General features: G+C 45.4%; 1 protein-coding gene across 4 annotated transcripts in view; it reads left to right on the top strand.

Annotated features, from left to right (window-relative positions):
• BIN1 (bridging integrator 1) overlaps positions 1 to 16488 on the top strand; it is a 97044-nt gene that overhangs the window by 48157 nt on the left and 32399 nt on the right. For 3 of the 4 annotated variants that reach the window (XM_059820831.1, XM_059820829.1, XM_059820830.1), the window contains exons 3-6: positions 2607 to 2661; positions 3113 to 3207; positions 4881 to 4976; positions 9123 to 9230. In XM_059820831.1, coding sequence (XP_059676814.1) covers positions 2607 to 2661; positions 3113 to 3207; positions 4881 to 4976; positions 9123 to 9230 — 354 coding nt within the window. Of the gene's footprint in view, positions 1 to 2606; positions 2662 to 3112; positions 3208 to 4880; positions 4977 to 9122; positions 9231 to 11307; positions 11401 to 16488 lie in introns of all 4 variants that reach the window. The other variant, XM_059820828.1, reaches the window with a different exon arrangement.

The raw sequence follows: 16488 nt of genomic DNA, 5'->3' as shown, positions 1-16488 counted from the left end.
CTGCGTATTGGCTGACTGCGCATCGTGGTGAGGTAAGTGGTGTTGAGGATGCCTGGACAACACTGAAGACTAGTTGTGCATTGCTGCAATTGCACACTCCAGTATTCTGGCCTTGACTTGCAGGTTTTTTCAGGTGGTATGTCTAAAAATCTTGATTTGATGTTTAATTGTGATGCTGGTGTACCTCTCAGAGGATTCTTTTGTCCCCATGACTTTGGGACTGGGTATCGAGACTTGAAGCGTTCGTTAGTTTGGATCATGTCGTGTGCTGCTGTGGCAGGACTCAGCCAAGTATGGGCACGATTTTAGATGCGGTTTCTGATTTTAGATGCTATAATTTTGAGAGTTACTTGGGCACTGCAATGTCTAGAACTGGGTGTGGTGGGCAAGTTCTGCAGAGGACAATCCCTGCTGTTTAGTTTCTGATAACCTCAAAGTTGCGTGTTCAAATTTAGTCATTCTTAAAAATGATACAGCTGCAGGATGATAATGTATCCAGCTGAGGGATTCTGCATGATGGTTTCTTCTGTGCCATTTCCTCTTGTGTTCTGACACCTCATCTTGCCAGTTCCAGTCTGTGATTTCTAGCATGGACCAATTCTAGGCAGAGAGCACTGCTTTAATCTAAGACTTTCTTGCTTCCTGCATTGGGCACAAGCAAACACTTATTACAGCTTGATTGAACTGCTGCTTGTCAGCTCAGCCTCCCTGATGGTCCTCTGTGTATGTGCTCTTTGATTACTCTGGCACTTCTTTCCTGGTAGTTTCTGATTGCACTGTTAGGGAAGTCTCATCTGCCCAGGTTTCCACATTCACCTTAAGCCAGCAAAAAGCTCTACTTTTGTTTGCTCTGTGATTTTTAGAACTCCTGGGACTTTTGCAGCAGATGTGGTCATTATTCCTTTCCTCTTGTACTCTCTTTGGGTCAGTTCCTGATGCTTCTCCAGACTAGGAGCCTGACTTTATTTTATAGAAGTGGCTTCTTTCCCATCCCTCATTTCCTTTGTTGATGGCAGTAGGAAAAGAATGAATGTGAACTCATCCAGAACTTTCGAGGCAAGGAAAACAAATTGGGTCATAGTGTTGGAAGCAGATGGATTTCTCCACAAATCTATGCTAGCACTGGCACTTCAACAGCTGGGCAGATTTAGCGTCTGCTTAGAGAGCGCAGCTGCACTGAGAGCACAAAGGCTCGCAGCATGAGCTCAGTGGAGGCAAGAGGTGCCTGAGTGGTGGGGAGTGCTGATGGGAAACATCTGCTTTTGAAGCTAGTAGCTCTGAGGCAGCTGTCAGAGATGTCCTGTGAGCTCCTCATCTCTGGAGTTGTCTTCAGCTGTCAAAATTCATTATACTGCCCCCTGCCCCCCCCCTCCCCCCCCATGGGACACAAGCTGGGAAAGAAGAGGAGGAATGGCAGCAGGCTGTGAGGAAGGTGTGAGGTGTAGTTGTTGCTTTCCTGCATTCTTGTTTTGACACCTAATTTGGGGATAGTGAGGATCCGGTGAGATCACACAGGGGAAAAGAAATGTGTCTCAAACTTTTTTCTGTACTTCTTGCATACTCCAGAGGTTGTCTGCACAGGTGTCCTCAATGGTTGTTCCTTCCCTTGCTTTGACATGCTCTGTGGTGGTGTTGGTCAACTTCTCAAGCCTTGCATTTCTCTTCCTTTCGGTTCTGTTTGTATAATGTCACTGTCTGGATTTGGGAGTATTTCCCTGTCTGCTTTGCACCACTGTCAATGACATATGGCAAGGTAGAGGGGAGGTGGGCCTGAATATGCTTATCCTAGTGGACGAGAGCAGTTGTGTGGGGAGTACATGTATGTGTGCATGTCTGAACCAACTTTTCTGTAAAAATCTCCATGACCCTTTCTAATCTGGGTTCTTGTACTGCACTCAGCTGTGTCATCTGAAGGCTCAAACTGGCAAAACTCAGCCCAGCTTCTGGTTTTAATCCTTTGTTTCCTAGTGAATGAGATCTGCTGCTGGCAGGACACCTCCACAGTGAAGCTGAAGAAAAAGATGATTAGCTCTCTATTTGCAAGCTCTGCTGTACAGGACAATTTAGACAGGATGTTTGGGCAGGTCAGAGGTCCCTTGTACCCGCTTTGCACTGGGGTTTTGGTTTGCAGCATGGCAGGAAAAAGTGGCGAGCTAAACTGCTCCCAAACCAGTACAAAATAAATCACTTGCACCCATCTTCTATATTCTACAGACTCCTTTCAGTTACATTTGTTGCATAGACCCACTGCCCCTTGGCTTATAAACTAATTGTTGCCCTTAGGATCCTCTCTAGTTGCTTGCATGAAATCGAAACACTAAAGCTGGCTCTGCGGGGAAGAGCAAATCACAGCTTTACCCACATCAAGTTACTTGGTACCTTGGTGGTATTGTTGGCCAAACATGCCTGCAGGTCAGTGGCTGTGGGCTTACCAAGTCAGAGGGCTGTGTGGTCTCCCTGTTAACATTTATGTTTCATGTGGTCATAGGGCTGGTGTGTAGCCTGTCTGCCAGGCCATTTTTCTTTATTTAGAAATGCTTGATGACTCCTTCTTACACTCTCTTCATACGAGAGAGTAACTGATGGTCTTCTCCTTACATTTACAGTCCGAAGGCACAAGGCTGCAGAAAGACCTCCGAACGTACTTGGCTTCCGTAAAAGGTAAGGTCTGCATAAGCAGAGGATTGCTTCCCCTCTAGTGCTTACCTACATAGTAAGGTTTCTGCAGCCATCCTTTCCTGGTGTTTCCTCAGGCATGAGCTGTAGGAAAGGTCAGCCTTGTCTGGGTGGGGGATCTTTCAGAATCCTTCAGGACCAGCTGGGATGGAATGGAGTTGTGCTTGATGCCAAACAGGTGGAGCTGTCTTAGCAGATAGACTCTCATATCTTCTGCTAGGGGAGGATGTACACAGGGTTTGATGCAACTGCATCCTCTGTTCCTTTCTCCCTCTGGTTACCTTCCATCTCAGTGTTATCAAGGGTCAGACATTCTGTGAGGAAGTGCTTAGCATTTGTTATAACCCTCCTGTGTCCCCATTCCTCAGGATGAGGGTTAAACTGTGAGGAACACACTATTTCCTTCTTTCTGAAGCTGTTCCCTCTTCTTTTCTAGCCATGCACGAGGCCTCCAAGAAGCTGACAGAGTGTTTGCAGGAAGTTTATGAGCCGGATTGGCCTGGGAGAGATGACACAAATAAAATAGCAGAGGTAAGAGTCTGTCCAGCATGTGGAGTCACCAGGCTTGGTCTGTGGCTAAACAGGGACAGAGGATGACAGAAGAGATTCAGTAGGGTCAACCGGATGTATTGCTTATGCTCCCTTCAAGAGAAAGGGGAAGCTAAATCTATGGCCAAGGCATGGTCAGAGCAGCCGTTGTGTGGCTGCAACAACGTCCCACTCATAGCAGTACCACCAGCTGCCTTATTTTAGTTGCCACCTTGTTTGGCTGAGCCATGTGTCACCCCAACCTGCTGTTCTTATCCCTTGGTGAGGTGATGCCTGTCCATCTTGCCCAGGTGTTTTCTGTGGAGCTTAGGGCACAGCCTGTCATTTGACAGCTTGGATCCCTGTTGGCATGTGTGTGTGGTGGGTCCAGCTGGAGGCAGGTGCCCTCTGCTCTCTTGCTCAGCTGTTCCACTGAGCAGCAGCTGTGGCAGTTCAGCTCTGTGGATCCATCTGCCATGAGGCTGCAAGACTGGACTTATCTACAGCTGTTTATGGCATTGCAGCAGTGGGGAAGGAGTACAGAGGAGAGCAGGAGAAGGATTCTTTCTTTTCCCTTCAGAAAATCTCACCTGAAATAACATCTGCATCTTGCCCAGGAAATACTGACTTCAAAGCAGATAAATCAAACAAAACCTGAACATTTCCAGGTCAATTCTTGCATTAACATGGAAACTTTCCATTAGGAAGTGCTGTTGCAGTAAATAATGGAGTTGTAATTCAGCTGGTTTGGCTTCACGTTCTCTGTTGGCCTTGTTTCTTCCTGAGCCACTGCAGTGTCTCATGGGAGACTGTCCCTTCAGAAAATTTGAGCCAGAGAGGTCAAAGTCCTGAGAACTAACTGTAACTACTCTGAGGGTCTGCAGGAATAGTTCCAGCCATCCACCTCCCCCTTTAATGCCTTTGTTAATATTTCTCTCAGGAGAAGACAGGTGAGAGAAAAGTGTTATTCCTGCCAAAAAAAAAAAGAAAGTTCCTACATAAAGTAGGAATTTTTCCTGAATATTTTAGCCAAAACCCTTTCTTCAAGTGGAAAAACAGGAGAAGGGGGCAATTTCCACCTAATCCAAGGTGTTGATGGGAAGTTACTGTGCCTGAGATAAGATCAAGGATAAAGCGTGCACAGGTTAGGGTGCAGTCCTTGGATGTGACCTCCATTGGGCTGTGGAGGCAGGTGGTGTGAAGGCTGAAGACTGCTAGAATAGCTTTCTGTTATTGTTCATTATCCTCCAGAAAACTGTGTTGTAATGAAAAGCAGAAAATGGTGCCTAATGGTGTCAGGTGTCCCATTTTTGTGGCTGCTGGGAGAAGGAGGTAAAGCCAGCTTGATGTTCATCTTCCCTTCCATTGTATGGACTTGAGCTAGCACTGTGGAGGAAAAGACAGGCTTTCAAAGGAAGGTTCATGAAGGGCACTGTGTCCTTGGAGAGGTCACCTGCATTAGCAGCATCAGACTCTCTTCTCTGTTTCTACATTTCTGGCATGACCTCTGTTTTCAACTAACTTCTCTGATCCTTAGCTTTTCCAAAGAAATGACTATTTCTTAAGGAAAGCCCCCAGTCATGGGGGACTGAAATTGTTGACTGTAGCACTCATAGCGAAAAACAGAAATGCAGAGCTCTGTTCTTAATAGTTAGCTCACTACTTTTGTGTTTCAGAACAATGATCTTCTCTGGACGGATTTCCATCAGAAGCTGGTGGATCAGGCACTTCTGACCATGGATACGTACCTTGGCCAATTTCCAGATATTAAAGTAAGATTCTCTTTAAACCTTTTGATTTACAGGGTCACAGCAGATGAAACCTCATAAGAATCAATTTCTTGCGTCCCTGTCTTCTTTAGGAGGATGTTTGTGTTGTGCTGCTGCAAGCTTTTCTTTTAGAGCAGCCAAGATCTTTGCAGCTCTGGGTCATGTGAAAATGTTATGTTCTCCTTCGGGCTTGAAATGAGAGTGAAGAATCCAGGGGAAAGATGCTGAAGAGAAAACAGAAGTGCAAAACAGGAGGATCCATAAAATTTCCTGTTCTATTGCAGTGCTGAAGGGCAGTGTCAGCAATAACTCACAAGCTCTCAGTCTCTGCTTTTGGTCCTTTAGTTTTTTAACTTCCTTGTAAGTACAAAGCATTGAGGAAGCAGGTAGTGGCAATGTGCTTTGTGGATAGAGGCTGGTGTGGAAGGCAGATTTCTGTGTGTTCCCTGAAATCCTGCTGTGCATGTAACGAGTTTTTCGTAGGGATGGGGGAATGCTGGATAGGCATCTTTTTAGGGAAGATCGCAGCCAAGGACCTGGATTTGAATGATGTCCTGTGAGCTTCCCTTCACCCACAGTTATCTCCTCTCCATTCCTTTTGAGAAGGTTATGCAGGAAATATCTTTACCATATGGAAGTGCTAGTAATGATACCGCCATATGGGAAGGATCAGCTTGGCTACTTCCCAGTGAAAACAACCCTTTCCCTAGCACGTCTCTTAAAACGTTTGTCAATATTTGTTGCGTTGGGAGGATTGTGCTATATCAAAGGGGGGTAGGTCACAGGCTTGTAAAATGAGCCCTGAACAGCAGTGTCTTTGCTTCCTGGGGCTCCTTGTTTTTGCTTCATTTTTCCAGCCTTTTTTGTCCCTGGAAGTCTGAAGTGGGGAAGAGTGAAGAAGCTTGCTGTTCCTTTCCACCCGCTGAAGGCTGTAGAGCTGATCACTCTACCGCAGTGTGATGCCGTGTGCCTCAGTTAGCAGCGCAGAGGCTTGTGCAGTGCTTCCTAAGCAGAAGGTTTTATTTCAGGCTCTCTGTAGACTCAGATTTCTGCACTGCTTCAGTCCAAATTGCATTTTACCAGCCTTGTCAGCTGTGCACCGGGTCACCTTGGAGTGTCATGTTTTTTCCATGCTTAGTATCTGGGATTTCTTAATTCTGCTGGGGTCACACTGAGGTTTTACGGTGTGGTTTTAAAAGGAGCATAAGACTGGGACCAACCAAATTCCACCAAAACTCAAGGTGTTGCTACAGTGCAAAAGTGGAGTTTGGCTTCACGTAAGGAATTAGAGTTCTTGAGGGTGGCAGGCAAAAAACCACCAGTCTTAACGTAATTTACAGAATATTTCAGTTGTTTGTTGTTGTTGTGGTAGTAGTTTTCTGTTTTGTGTTTTCCACAAAAGCAAATTTTCTGCTTTTCCTGCAATTCTGGAATTACCGTGATAATGAAAGATGATTTATGGAGAGAAGATGATTTTAATTTAGTAATGTGAAGGCCTGTTTTTTGTTAACGGCCCAGTAATTCAAATGTGTGATAAGTTAGATCATGCATGCATTATTTTTTGTTAAATTCTAACATATTCTGAAACCTTCTTCAGTTGAGGGCCTGGAAAAATTCCCTTGAATTTTTTGGCCTTCCAATGGGATCCGCAGCAGGAATGTGAAAACACAGCATTCCTTTAGTAAGGAATTTTTATAAGTTAAAGGGAATAATTTTTAAATGTTGTGTGGGGAGGGGTGAACAAAGCCTCTCTGTCTTCTCTAAGTTGAAAAACAGGAATGCAAAAAGTACTTTATCCTTTCTTTGCAGGTCAGTATCTAAAGCTTCTTAGAGTAGGACTCTTAACTAATCTATAATATTTCTGAGTGAGTTTCTGAGGTTGCAGAGTATGCAATAAGAGTATGGGTCTCTGCAGTGAGCCCAGAGAAGATAAACTATAAGCCAAGTTCTGAATAGCTGGCAAATTTCTGTCTCACACTGAAACTGGTGTCCTGTTTCTACTCTATTTAAAACCAAGTACTGTCACGGGGGAAAAAAATAAGTGTTTTGTGATGGTGTGTGTGGTTTTTTGTTTGTTTTTCTAAAGGAGGTTCAAATTAAGATGGATTTATTGTAAAGCGGTAAACTGTTGGAGTTCAGCTTTTAACCGTCAGATAGTGGTGGGTAGCTGTAGCTATCCTAGAGTCATACAAGGAAGCTACCCCACAGCCTTCCAGGACTGGGCCAAGTCCCATCACTGCCATCACAGGCAATTGCGTGTTCAGCGGTTACTCCAGGAGGGCTCGCAGTGTATCCGGACCTTGCAGCATTTCCACGTACTCTAGTAGGAATGTGAGAGTGGGCGTTAGAAGATTGGGGGCTGCAAAAAAGGGCAGGAGTGACCTTGTTGGAGAGTTGGGTGACATTGATTCAAACTCCCTGGTGGGGTGGCAGGGAAACCTGGAAGTGGCTGTTTGCCATGTCAGAGGTGGGCAAAACTCCAGCTATCTCTACCAGTCTGACCTGGGGGAGAAGTCCTATCTCTTAAATCCCAGATCTGGCCATGTGTTTTATCTGGTGTGTGTGTAAGATGCATTAACTAGCATCTTGGAGATTGTTGTGCTGCTGGAAGCCCCCTTTGATATCCTGTATCCCATCTCCGTGCCCAGCTGGTAGTGTGATGTCTGGGAGGTGTCTTCTAGTGACCTCGACTGCGGAGTGGCTCAGCTTCTTTGTGATTCCTCTCTTGGAGTGAGCTGAGTGCTTTGAAATCAGTTTGGGTGTGCATGTGGCTGAGATCCTGCAGATCAGCTGTGACTCACACAGAGCTGCACCAGCATTTCCTGAAAGTGCAGGGGAACATGTGTGGGAGACATGCGAACTGGTCCCAGCTGGTCTGGCAGAAAGATTAGCCCTGAGTGTGGTTTTGCAGCTTATCTGTAGGAGCCTAGGGAGAGGAGACTGCATATCCCTGCCAAGTGCAGTGGAGGGGGCGGATTTTGCTTTTGCAAGTAAATCCCAATGCTGATTCTTCGTCTTGCACTTTCAATTTCCCTGGGTGCTGTGGTTAATTAGAAACCCTCCTGGCTCCTTGCCATGCCTTTTTACTCTAGCTTTCCAGCCTAGACTGCTGATCACCGATGCTGGACCAGGCTCTCCAGGAGGAGTTGCTAGGTTCAGGCTGGGAAGACATGTGCTCCAACCCAGATAGTCTGGGGTGTTTGTAGAGAGTGTGGAAGGTGAGGGTCCAAGGGGGATGGATGGTTCTTAAAACAGGGCAGCCCAGCGGGCCTGAGCCTCGCTGAGGTGAAACTCTGCTTGGGGAAAGAGCCTGAGGCACATCAGATGAAGAAGGGTAATGGAGGATCGGGACACAGGCCTGACTGTCTATTTTGGATTCTCACTGATGGACCTGTTGGGACTCCATTCCTGAACGTGAGTCTGGTACACAGTTGGCTCCCTCCTTGTTTTTGTTACGGCTTCACTGTGTCTTGCCTATTAGTGACACAGTGCTACAGGTTTTCCCTCGCACTTCTCTTGCTTAATAGCTAGTTACAATGGACCACTGCCTGTGGCTGCAGTCACTTCTGTCTGTACCTCCTGTTGCAGGGTCCAAAATGCTCTTCTAGGCATATCCTGAGCGTGTGGATGAGTGCTTTTGCTGTGCTGGCAACAGAAATGCCTTCTTTTGTGGAACTTAATCTTTTGAGCTTCCACACCAACTAGGGCTATGAGTTGGTTAGTTAGAGTCTGGCTTCAGCCCTCAGGAGGCCCTGAAAATGATGAAGCAGGTGCCCATAGGATGCAGGCACATGGGGAGGCTTAGGAAGCACTGGAGCTACAGTTCTGAAAACATTAATGTCATCCAGAGATAGGGCCTGTTGTTGGTTGGATCCCTTTGCTTTCCCTGACTGGGTCTGCTTTTCTCCTGAGGAGTGCCCTCTAGAACGGTGGTTGTCACAGGTGGCTCCCAGGGCAACCTCTCTGGGCAGCCGGAGTGGAGTATCCAGTAAGTGTCCTTGTGTGGGCAGAGCATGGGGGGCTCTGGAAGTTGGGTGAAGAGTAAGGGGATTTTTTTTGACAGGTTTTGTGATTTTTTTTTTTTTTAATTTTTTTTTTTTTTTTGCTGCTGGGGAAGATTGTCACAACTCTTTTCTCCATCTTTCTTAGTCTCGTATAGCGAAGCGAGGAAGGAAGCTTGTGGATTACGACAGTGCCAGACACCACTTTGAAGCCCTTCAAACTGCAAAGAAGAAGGATGAAACCAAAATCGCGAAGGTAAAGCAAGTAGAAGGATGTGTAGCCATGCTTTCATTTTGGGAGGTCTGCATTTGCCTACTGAGCAGGTTTTAGGTGCACCTGTACCTCTTCAATGGATGTGTTTTGTTCAGAGAGATGTCATGAACTGGTGAGGTTTTGCTAGGTATTTCCTTCTCATATGTTTAGTTCTCCTAGAAGGCAGGATGGTCTCTGTTGTGTTGGTTCACATCCACCATCATCAGCGAGCATCTCTCGGTGGCCAAGGCCTAGGGGTGCATTTCCTCAGAAGCTGCAGGATCAGTAACCTCCGTCAGGAAAGCCTGTGTGCCTCTGGGGGAAGCAAAGCCTTGCAGTGCCCCTGCAAAATTTGCCAGCTTGTCTGCTTCTTGGGGCTCTGTCTCACCATCTGACAGCTGTGGTGAGTGTGTTGCTTGAGGTTGGTTGTGTTTGTGAAGTCCACTGATATTCTGAGACAGAGACCCTTAGGAGTGTGAATTACAAGTTCATTGGTGGAAATGCACCCTATGCACACTTGATGACTGTGTTCTGTTGTGTATTGGTCACAATTACTGGACAATAAATATGGCTGAAAGCAGGAAAACAAGAGTTTTCTTTTGTCAGGTGTGGTTTCTTTCATGCCTGTGAACAGCTTGATGTAGGATTAACCCCAGAGCATGCCCAATCCACAGGACAGGTCTTGACACAACAGAATAGTCCAGGGCTGGGGAGACATCTTTAATTCTCTTGAATGTGTTCCATGGCACATCAGGACTCTTCAGGCTAGAAGCAGTGCAGGAAAGAAAGAGCCTGGATCTGTATCTTTTAACCAGGCTGAGAAGAATTGTCATCCTTTGCTTAAGAGTTATTTCTGGTAGGAGGAAATATGGGCTATGTGAGTGACGCTAGTGTTTCTCCTGTATGGAAGAAAACAAGATGCATCTTTTCCCCCAAGTGAAAGATCTCCATTTAATGGCCACAGTACTTTTATTTTTAAGCTGCAAGTCATCAGTCATCTGCTCACCTAGTGCATGCACTGTGATTAACCTTGATGGACAAAAAGGAGGGAGATTGATGGCTCAGGTGTCATTGCATCATTTGTGTGGCAAAGCAAGTCTTGGCTCTGTATGCAAGGCATGGTTATGCCTTCTGTTCAAAGTAGTACTTCACTGTATTTGGGGGTAAAAGCAGAATTTCCCTGGGGCATGGTAGTGTTATTGGTGTGTGCCCGTGGGGTCTTTGCTGCAGTGGAAATGGTTTTTGTAGGAATTAATGTACTCAGGTTGGTTTCATAGCCCAGCCTGTGTTCCCACGCTTCCAGTCACGCAGCTCTGCAGGGCTCTGGGCAGCAGCCAGGGCTCAGCATGCACTCGGCTGATGTAGGAAGTTCACCTCTCGGTTCCCGTGACTGCGATTTTGCTCACGTTACCTTTAAAGTAGGGTTGTTCCGGTGTAAGGTTCTTTGGAATATGATGACAGGCCCCTAGGAAAGAGAAATCTTGTTTATGACACAGCTTACAAATGGGAACTGACTTGATTGATGTTTCATGATATAGTAACACAAACAGCAATGCGAATACTTTTTGGAGCTATGTGGTCTCTTTTTTTCTTTTCTAACATATGGATGTTCTTCTCCCACTCAGGACTCCTGCCATTTATTGCTAAACTCACAATTAAATTAAAACACTGTGGACTTTCAGCTGTTGCATGCAAATAATTATGGTGGTTAATTAATTCTGACCTCTCTTTAAGGAGCTCTCACTTCACAGCCATGACTTGGATTAGGGTTGTCTGTGTGCTAGGTAACTAACAACTATATCTGTTGCTCTTTGCAGCTGCCTGGCTGGTCTGCAGTATCCCAGCCCACACTGAAGCATTAATTACTGCTAAACTTGGCATGCTTCAAAGGATTCATAACTGATCGATCCTGGGATGTTTGTTTTTTCTCTCTCCTGGGTGATAGTGGTTTGGCCCAGCCACTAAATACACTCTCTGTTGTGATTTTAATTTTTTTTTATCCTAAAACGTATATGTTTGTGTCTCTCTTGTTCTCTGTTTATTTTTTTATCTTTTCACTCAAACATGCTCCCTCCCCCAGCCTGTTTCGCTGCTTGAGAAAGCTGCGCCTCAGTGGTGTCAAGGGAAGCTACAAGCTCACCTCGTTGCACAAACTAATCTGCTCCGAAATCAGGTGACTGCTGATCTACCTGGCTCTAACCCTGCATGCGCTATTTTGGGCTCTAGATTGTACCATGCAACTAATCTCTAGGCAACGTTCACTCTAGTCCCCTCTGTTAAGTGTGTCCTTGATATTCCTGAGCCACAGTGGACATGTGGAAGTTGCTGACTAATGAATGAATCTATGCCTGCCCTATTGATTTCTGATCAGGTGTGTTAATAGGGGACTATTGTTTTCTCCCCCTGAAATGAAATGAGGATAAAGAAAGGCTATGGAATAATGCCAAGGCAGAGGGTGATATAGTGTAGTTCCTCCAATTATTCCTTTCTTTTTCTTCTAAGAGAAGCAGTCAATTTTTATTGTTGCTGTTTCAAAAGGAAAAAAAAGTAGAAAAGAAGAAAACATTGGAAAAATTGGCTTCTGCATTTCTGCTGTTGAGTAAAGCCAGAAAAAGCCACATTGCTTCAAAAGCAATTTCTGTGGCTGTTGAGTTAAGTTGCAACATTATCCCGTGGTAAAATCCAACTTTCCAAAATGGGCACTGTCCTGGCTCTTGTGGTCTAAATGAGCTGATTCCAGGTGTGCAGAGGTTCAGTCTGCATAGGAGGAGAGTTGGGCCCAGACCAGGAAATTTGCACCCCGTGTAATTTTGAACAGCTCCAGGTTGAGGTCATGATTGTGTCACGTGGCAGAACTTGGCCGAACATTTAGGTTATAGCATCCTGAGCTGCTCTCATGTCCCTCAGAGAAACTGCAGGGACTAAGAATTTCAATCCTACTTGCATAGGAGAAGTGTGGCTTCCTGATGAATTTCTCCCTTGGTGATTTATTTACCTTGGAGCTCCTTAAGGGATAAGAAGGAGCTGACAGAAAACAGGCAGTGAGAAGAAAATGCTTTCCATGGGCAAGGGATAGTAAATCATTACCCAGATTGGGAGAGCGCCAGTTACCTGCTCACAAGTTCCTGGTGAGCTCATCTGTTCTCATTCAAATACTCCTATGTTTTCACATTCCTTGTCAGTGAATGAATTGTGGTTTAGAAACACTAAATCACTCTCACCTTATAAAGCACCTGGCTTTTTCACAGCCAGTTTATGACTGCAGATCAGGGAAAAGACTAGATTACCACATCAATAAAGCCTGGGGAAAGAACAGCTGTTACCAGCCCTGCTTAAGGTGCATAGCAAAGGGAGGAAATATGTATTCATTCTTGATTGAAGGGAGAAGGACATTTGGCAGGCTTCCAGGGGCTTTCCCTGTGCCTCTACTGTGCTGGGAACGACCTGTGTGGCTGTGGTTCTTGACTGGTGGTATTTCTGGAGGACTAGAAAGCAGGTACGGGAAGTTTCTCAAGCCACAAATAAATAAATCAGCTCTTGGGCATTTTTGCTCTTCTCAGACTGGCTGGGGTGACTGGGAGTAATACCACTGCCTACAGATTGCCTAGAGAAACAGTACCTACGAGTGCTTCCTTATCCATTGCACTCTGATCTTAGACAGGCTACTGAGAGTTGACTGATAATTTCACTGTACTGGGTGACTTTGCCCTAAAGCAGGTGACAAGGGGCTGTATAATCTTTCCACCTGCTGTGCTTTGGGGGTGTTAACCTCCTGCTAAAAGACATTGATATTTTCAGTCACCTCAGATATTTTCAAATCAAGTTAAGTCCTCCTTTAATTTTTTCCTCTTTCATTCTTGAACTAAATAATACTATTGCCAACCTTAATTTTTTTTTTCTACTTTTTTGTGAGTCTTTGGTTTGTTTGGTTTTTTTTTGATTGGGGACTAACAAAAAAAATTTCAATGAAGAAGATTAGTTTGTATTCTGAACCTACAGGTTTTATAGCTTTTCTTCACAAACATGAGCAGGCAGGAAAAAAAAAGGCTTCAGTTTTTATATTTGCATGACTTCAAGACTGAAGGTGTTACTGACAACCCTAAATCTCTTTAAGCTCTTGGTAAAAGCGGGAAGGCTGATGACACTGCATTTGTTGAAGAGTTTCAGAATGTTAAGCCTAAAAAAATAGTCCTTCCCCTTACCAGCAGCTGTGTTGCTGTCTCTTCTTGCCTGATAATTTTACAACCTCCAAGCAAAAATGGGGTCAGCAAGACCTATTATTTCTACTGTAAAACCAAGTCCCTCCCTCCAGCATGCAAACTGCTGGCTTTCTTTAGGCCTTTAGCAGATACTAGCAAAAACAATACAGTGGGAGTTCTGTAAAGTCTCCTGGGGTGTTTGCTATTGCATGCTCTCAGTTACAAATTTTGGTGACTGCCCTTTTTGAAACAAAAGGGAAAATGGCTTAGAACAGCAAATTCTTGTCTTTTTGCTAAGCTCCCCTGAAATGCTGAATGCAGACTAAAAAGCAACATCCTTGGTGCTGCAGTGATAACAGGATGATATCTCTATCTGTAGGAGAAAGCCAGCAAGTTGAGTTCTGGGCTGTGCTGCCCTTCTGAGAGGCAGGTCTGGCTGCGACGGGTGGGGGCTTGGGCCTGGGGTGGGGCACCCAGCTCTCCTCCTTACCGCTGCCTCATGGATGTCTAAACTATTTACTGAGCAGTGCATGATTACCACAGTTCACAGCATAGTGTTTGAAGAGGAATGGTCACCAGATTGCCTGAAAGCACCAGACTGGATATTGCCAGACACTCATGAGTGCTGGGATGCATGATGGTAGGAAACGTAATGGGGAATAACAGCCCGCTGTCACAACTTGAAGTGGTTGTGCTTGGCACTCTGAGCCATGGCTAGGGGGGAGGTCAGGAAAGCATTTGTGTTGTCCAGCTCCTGATCAAACCTTCCCCCTTTCACGGAGGGAGAGGAGAGGAAGAATTTTCTGAGATTACATTTCATGGACCTGGGCGTTACATCCTTCTGCCTCTGTTCTCCATCAGGTTGGCAAGGATGACAGCTGAAATAGAAAGTGCACAGGTACAGTAGCAATGGGCTCTGCCCCTGAAACCTATGTCTCTTCTCCTTTCCTCACCGTACTGCATGAGCTGGCTTTTATTCTAGCAGGGCTCATGACCAAGTTGATGTCTGTTTTCAGCTCTGGCTGGAAGCAGTCAGGGCTATCCAGTGTCAGAACCTCTGCTTCCAAGCAAAATAAATCCCACTGGTGAGAAGAACCCCGTGCTGACAAAGGAGTGAAGAATTCATTCGATGCTATACCTGGGACTGAGAGCACTAGCTGAGCCACAGGCATGAGAGAGATCCCCGATTCCTACAGCTACTCTAGAGTGAACGTTGCCTGTTGCTGATTTTGCTTTTGCCTCGGGATGTCACAATATTTACACGTTGCTTTCTAGGTTCTGTGACCTTCTGAACAGGTAAACAAGAGAGGGAAACAGTGTTATTAACATTCACTGTACATGAAAAAGTAACAGCATTCAATGGTGCCTCATCTCCCAGCTATCCCATCTCCTGGGTTGATTCTGGTTCCAGTCTAGTTTGGAAATTAGAATAAGATAAAGCCAAAGGATGGACTGGTTTTTTTTTTTCTCCCTTTAAAATGGTTACATTAGAAACATTCATTTGTAGAGGGATTTTAAGGCAGAATGAGTCCTTGTGATCATCGTCTCTGATCCAGCATAAACTGTGCCTCTGTTTAAATGGGCTTTTTGTTTGGTTTGTGCAAACTCTCTCAATGTTGGGGTTTTCAGTGAGTGTAGGAGCCAAAGTACAGGGGTTTCTGGGTGGAAGCATCATGCCCCCTTCTCCACCTGCCTGTTCCTCACAAGGTCTGCTCAACTTTTGAATACCTCTTAGTTGTGTCTTTTTCTGGGGGAAACTTTCTCTTCTGATCTTGAGTACGAAGTCTTAGCCTTGCCTTTGGCAGCAGTGAGCGACCTTCTGAAAGGTGGAGCTAGCTGGAAAGTAGGAGCTTCTGCTGCTTGCTCATAAGTCAGGAGAGAAATGGAGAGTGTAAGGATCCTGCATAACACTGTGAGGAACAGCATTCTGAACTGCAAAATATTTTTAAGTCCTTTCTCCCATCAATTCTATCTTTGCATATACCTGTCACTAAGGAGCAGTAATCTGGATTTCTTTAATTAAGCTGGCACAAAGAAGATAGAACTTCATTTCGTAGAAGGATTAGGAATCTGACTGCAGGCTCTTAGACAGATCCAGTTCCCCAGTGGCTTGCGGGCTCTTTGCAGAGCTCTGTGGCGTTGTGACATTCCTGCTGTTGTCACACATATAAGTAGGCACTTGTGCTGACCTTTCTGTTAAGAAGTGTCATCAAGTTGCTCATGCAGGGGTTTGCTATCCTGCATCCCACTGCACAGGGTTATGGGAGAGTGCTGTGCTGTTGCAAATTACAGAATAGAAACATTTTAGTAAGCTTTAAGTTTTAAGTCAGGGCACTGAAAAGAGAAAGAGGTCACCTAGGAGAAAATATGGGAAGGGGAGGGTACTTGTTGCTGGTGTCTGCTGTCAGCAACAGAAACCAGGGTCATCCTTTTTGTCACTGAAACCTGGCAGAATTCATGTATCAGTGTTGGGGTCTGTCAGTGTCTAGGTCAAATGAACAGATCTAATTTAAACTCTCAACTGGAAGAAAGAGGTCCTGTACAAGGCATATTTCCTTTGGTGTTGGTGGCCAACAGCCAGCTAGGGATTGCTGTTGTATTAGATCCTCACTGATGAGAGCATGTGAGACCGCTGAAACCAAGACCTGCTGCTCAAGCACTCCAGCCTGGCCTCCTGCTGGCACAACTTGTGCTTTGCATACCCTTCCTTGCTTCCCCGGTCAGCTTTGTGAGAGAGCTGTATCAGCCAAGGATGCAGACCTCCTCCCTTCCTCAGAAGAGATGGGGCTTTGGCATGACCTTACCCAAGCAGAGGGAGTCCCCACAAGGGAGGACAATGGCATTCAGTGGCATTTGGGATGGATTTCAACTCTTTCAGAGACCTGGCAAGGGGCAGGGGCCACTATTTTCATCCATATCCAAGCTGGAGGCTGAACTGCCTGACCAGCTCCATTCAGTTTTTTAAGCCAGGGAAACTTATAGAACTTAAAACACATTAGTGGGTGTTTGAATTACTTTCTGAGTATCCAAAGAGGGAAATCCATTGAGAGAAAACCTGAGAG

This window comes from Gavia stellata, chromosome 8 (assembly GCF_030936135.1).
Source record: "Gavia stellata isolate bGavSte3 chromosome 8, bGavSte3.hap2, whole genome shotgun sequence".
In the NCBI taxonomy this organism is placed as follows: Eukaryota; Metazoa; Chordata; class Aves; order Gaviiformes; family Gaviidae; genus Gavia; species Gavia stellata.
Note: the sequence above shows the minus strand (reverse complement) of the source record. Positions and strands in the feature narration are given on the sequence as shown.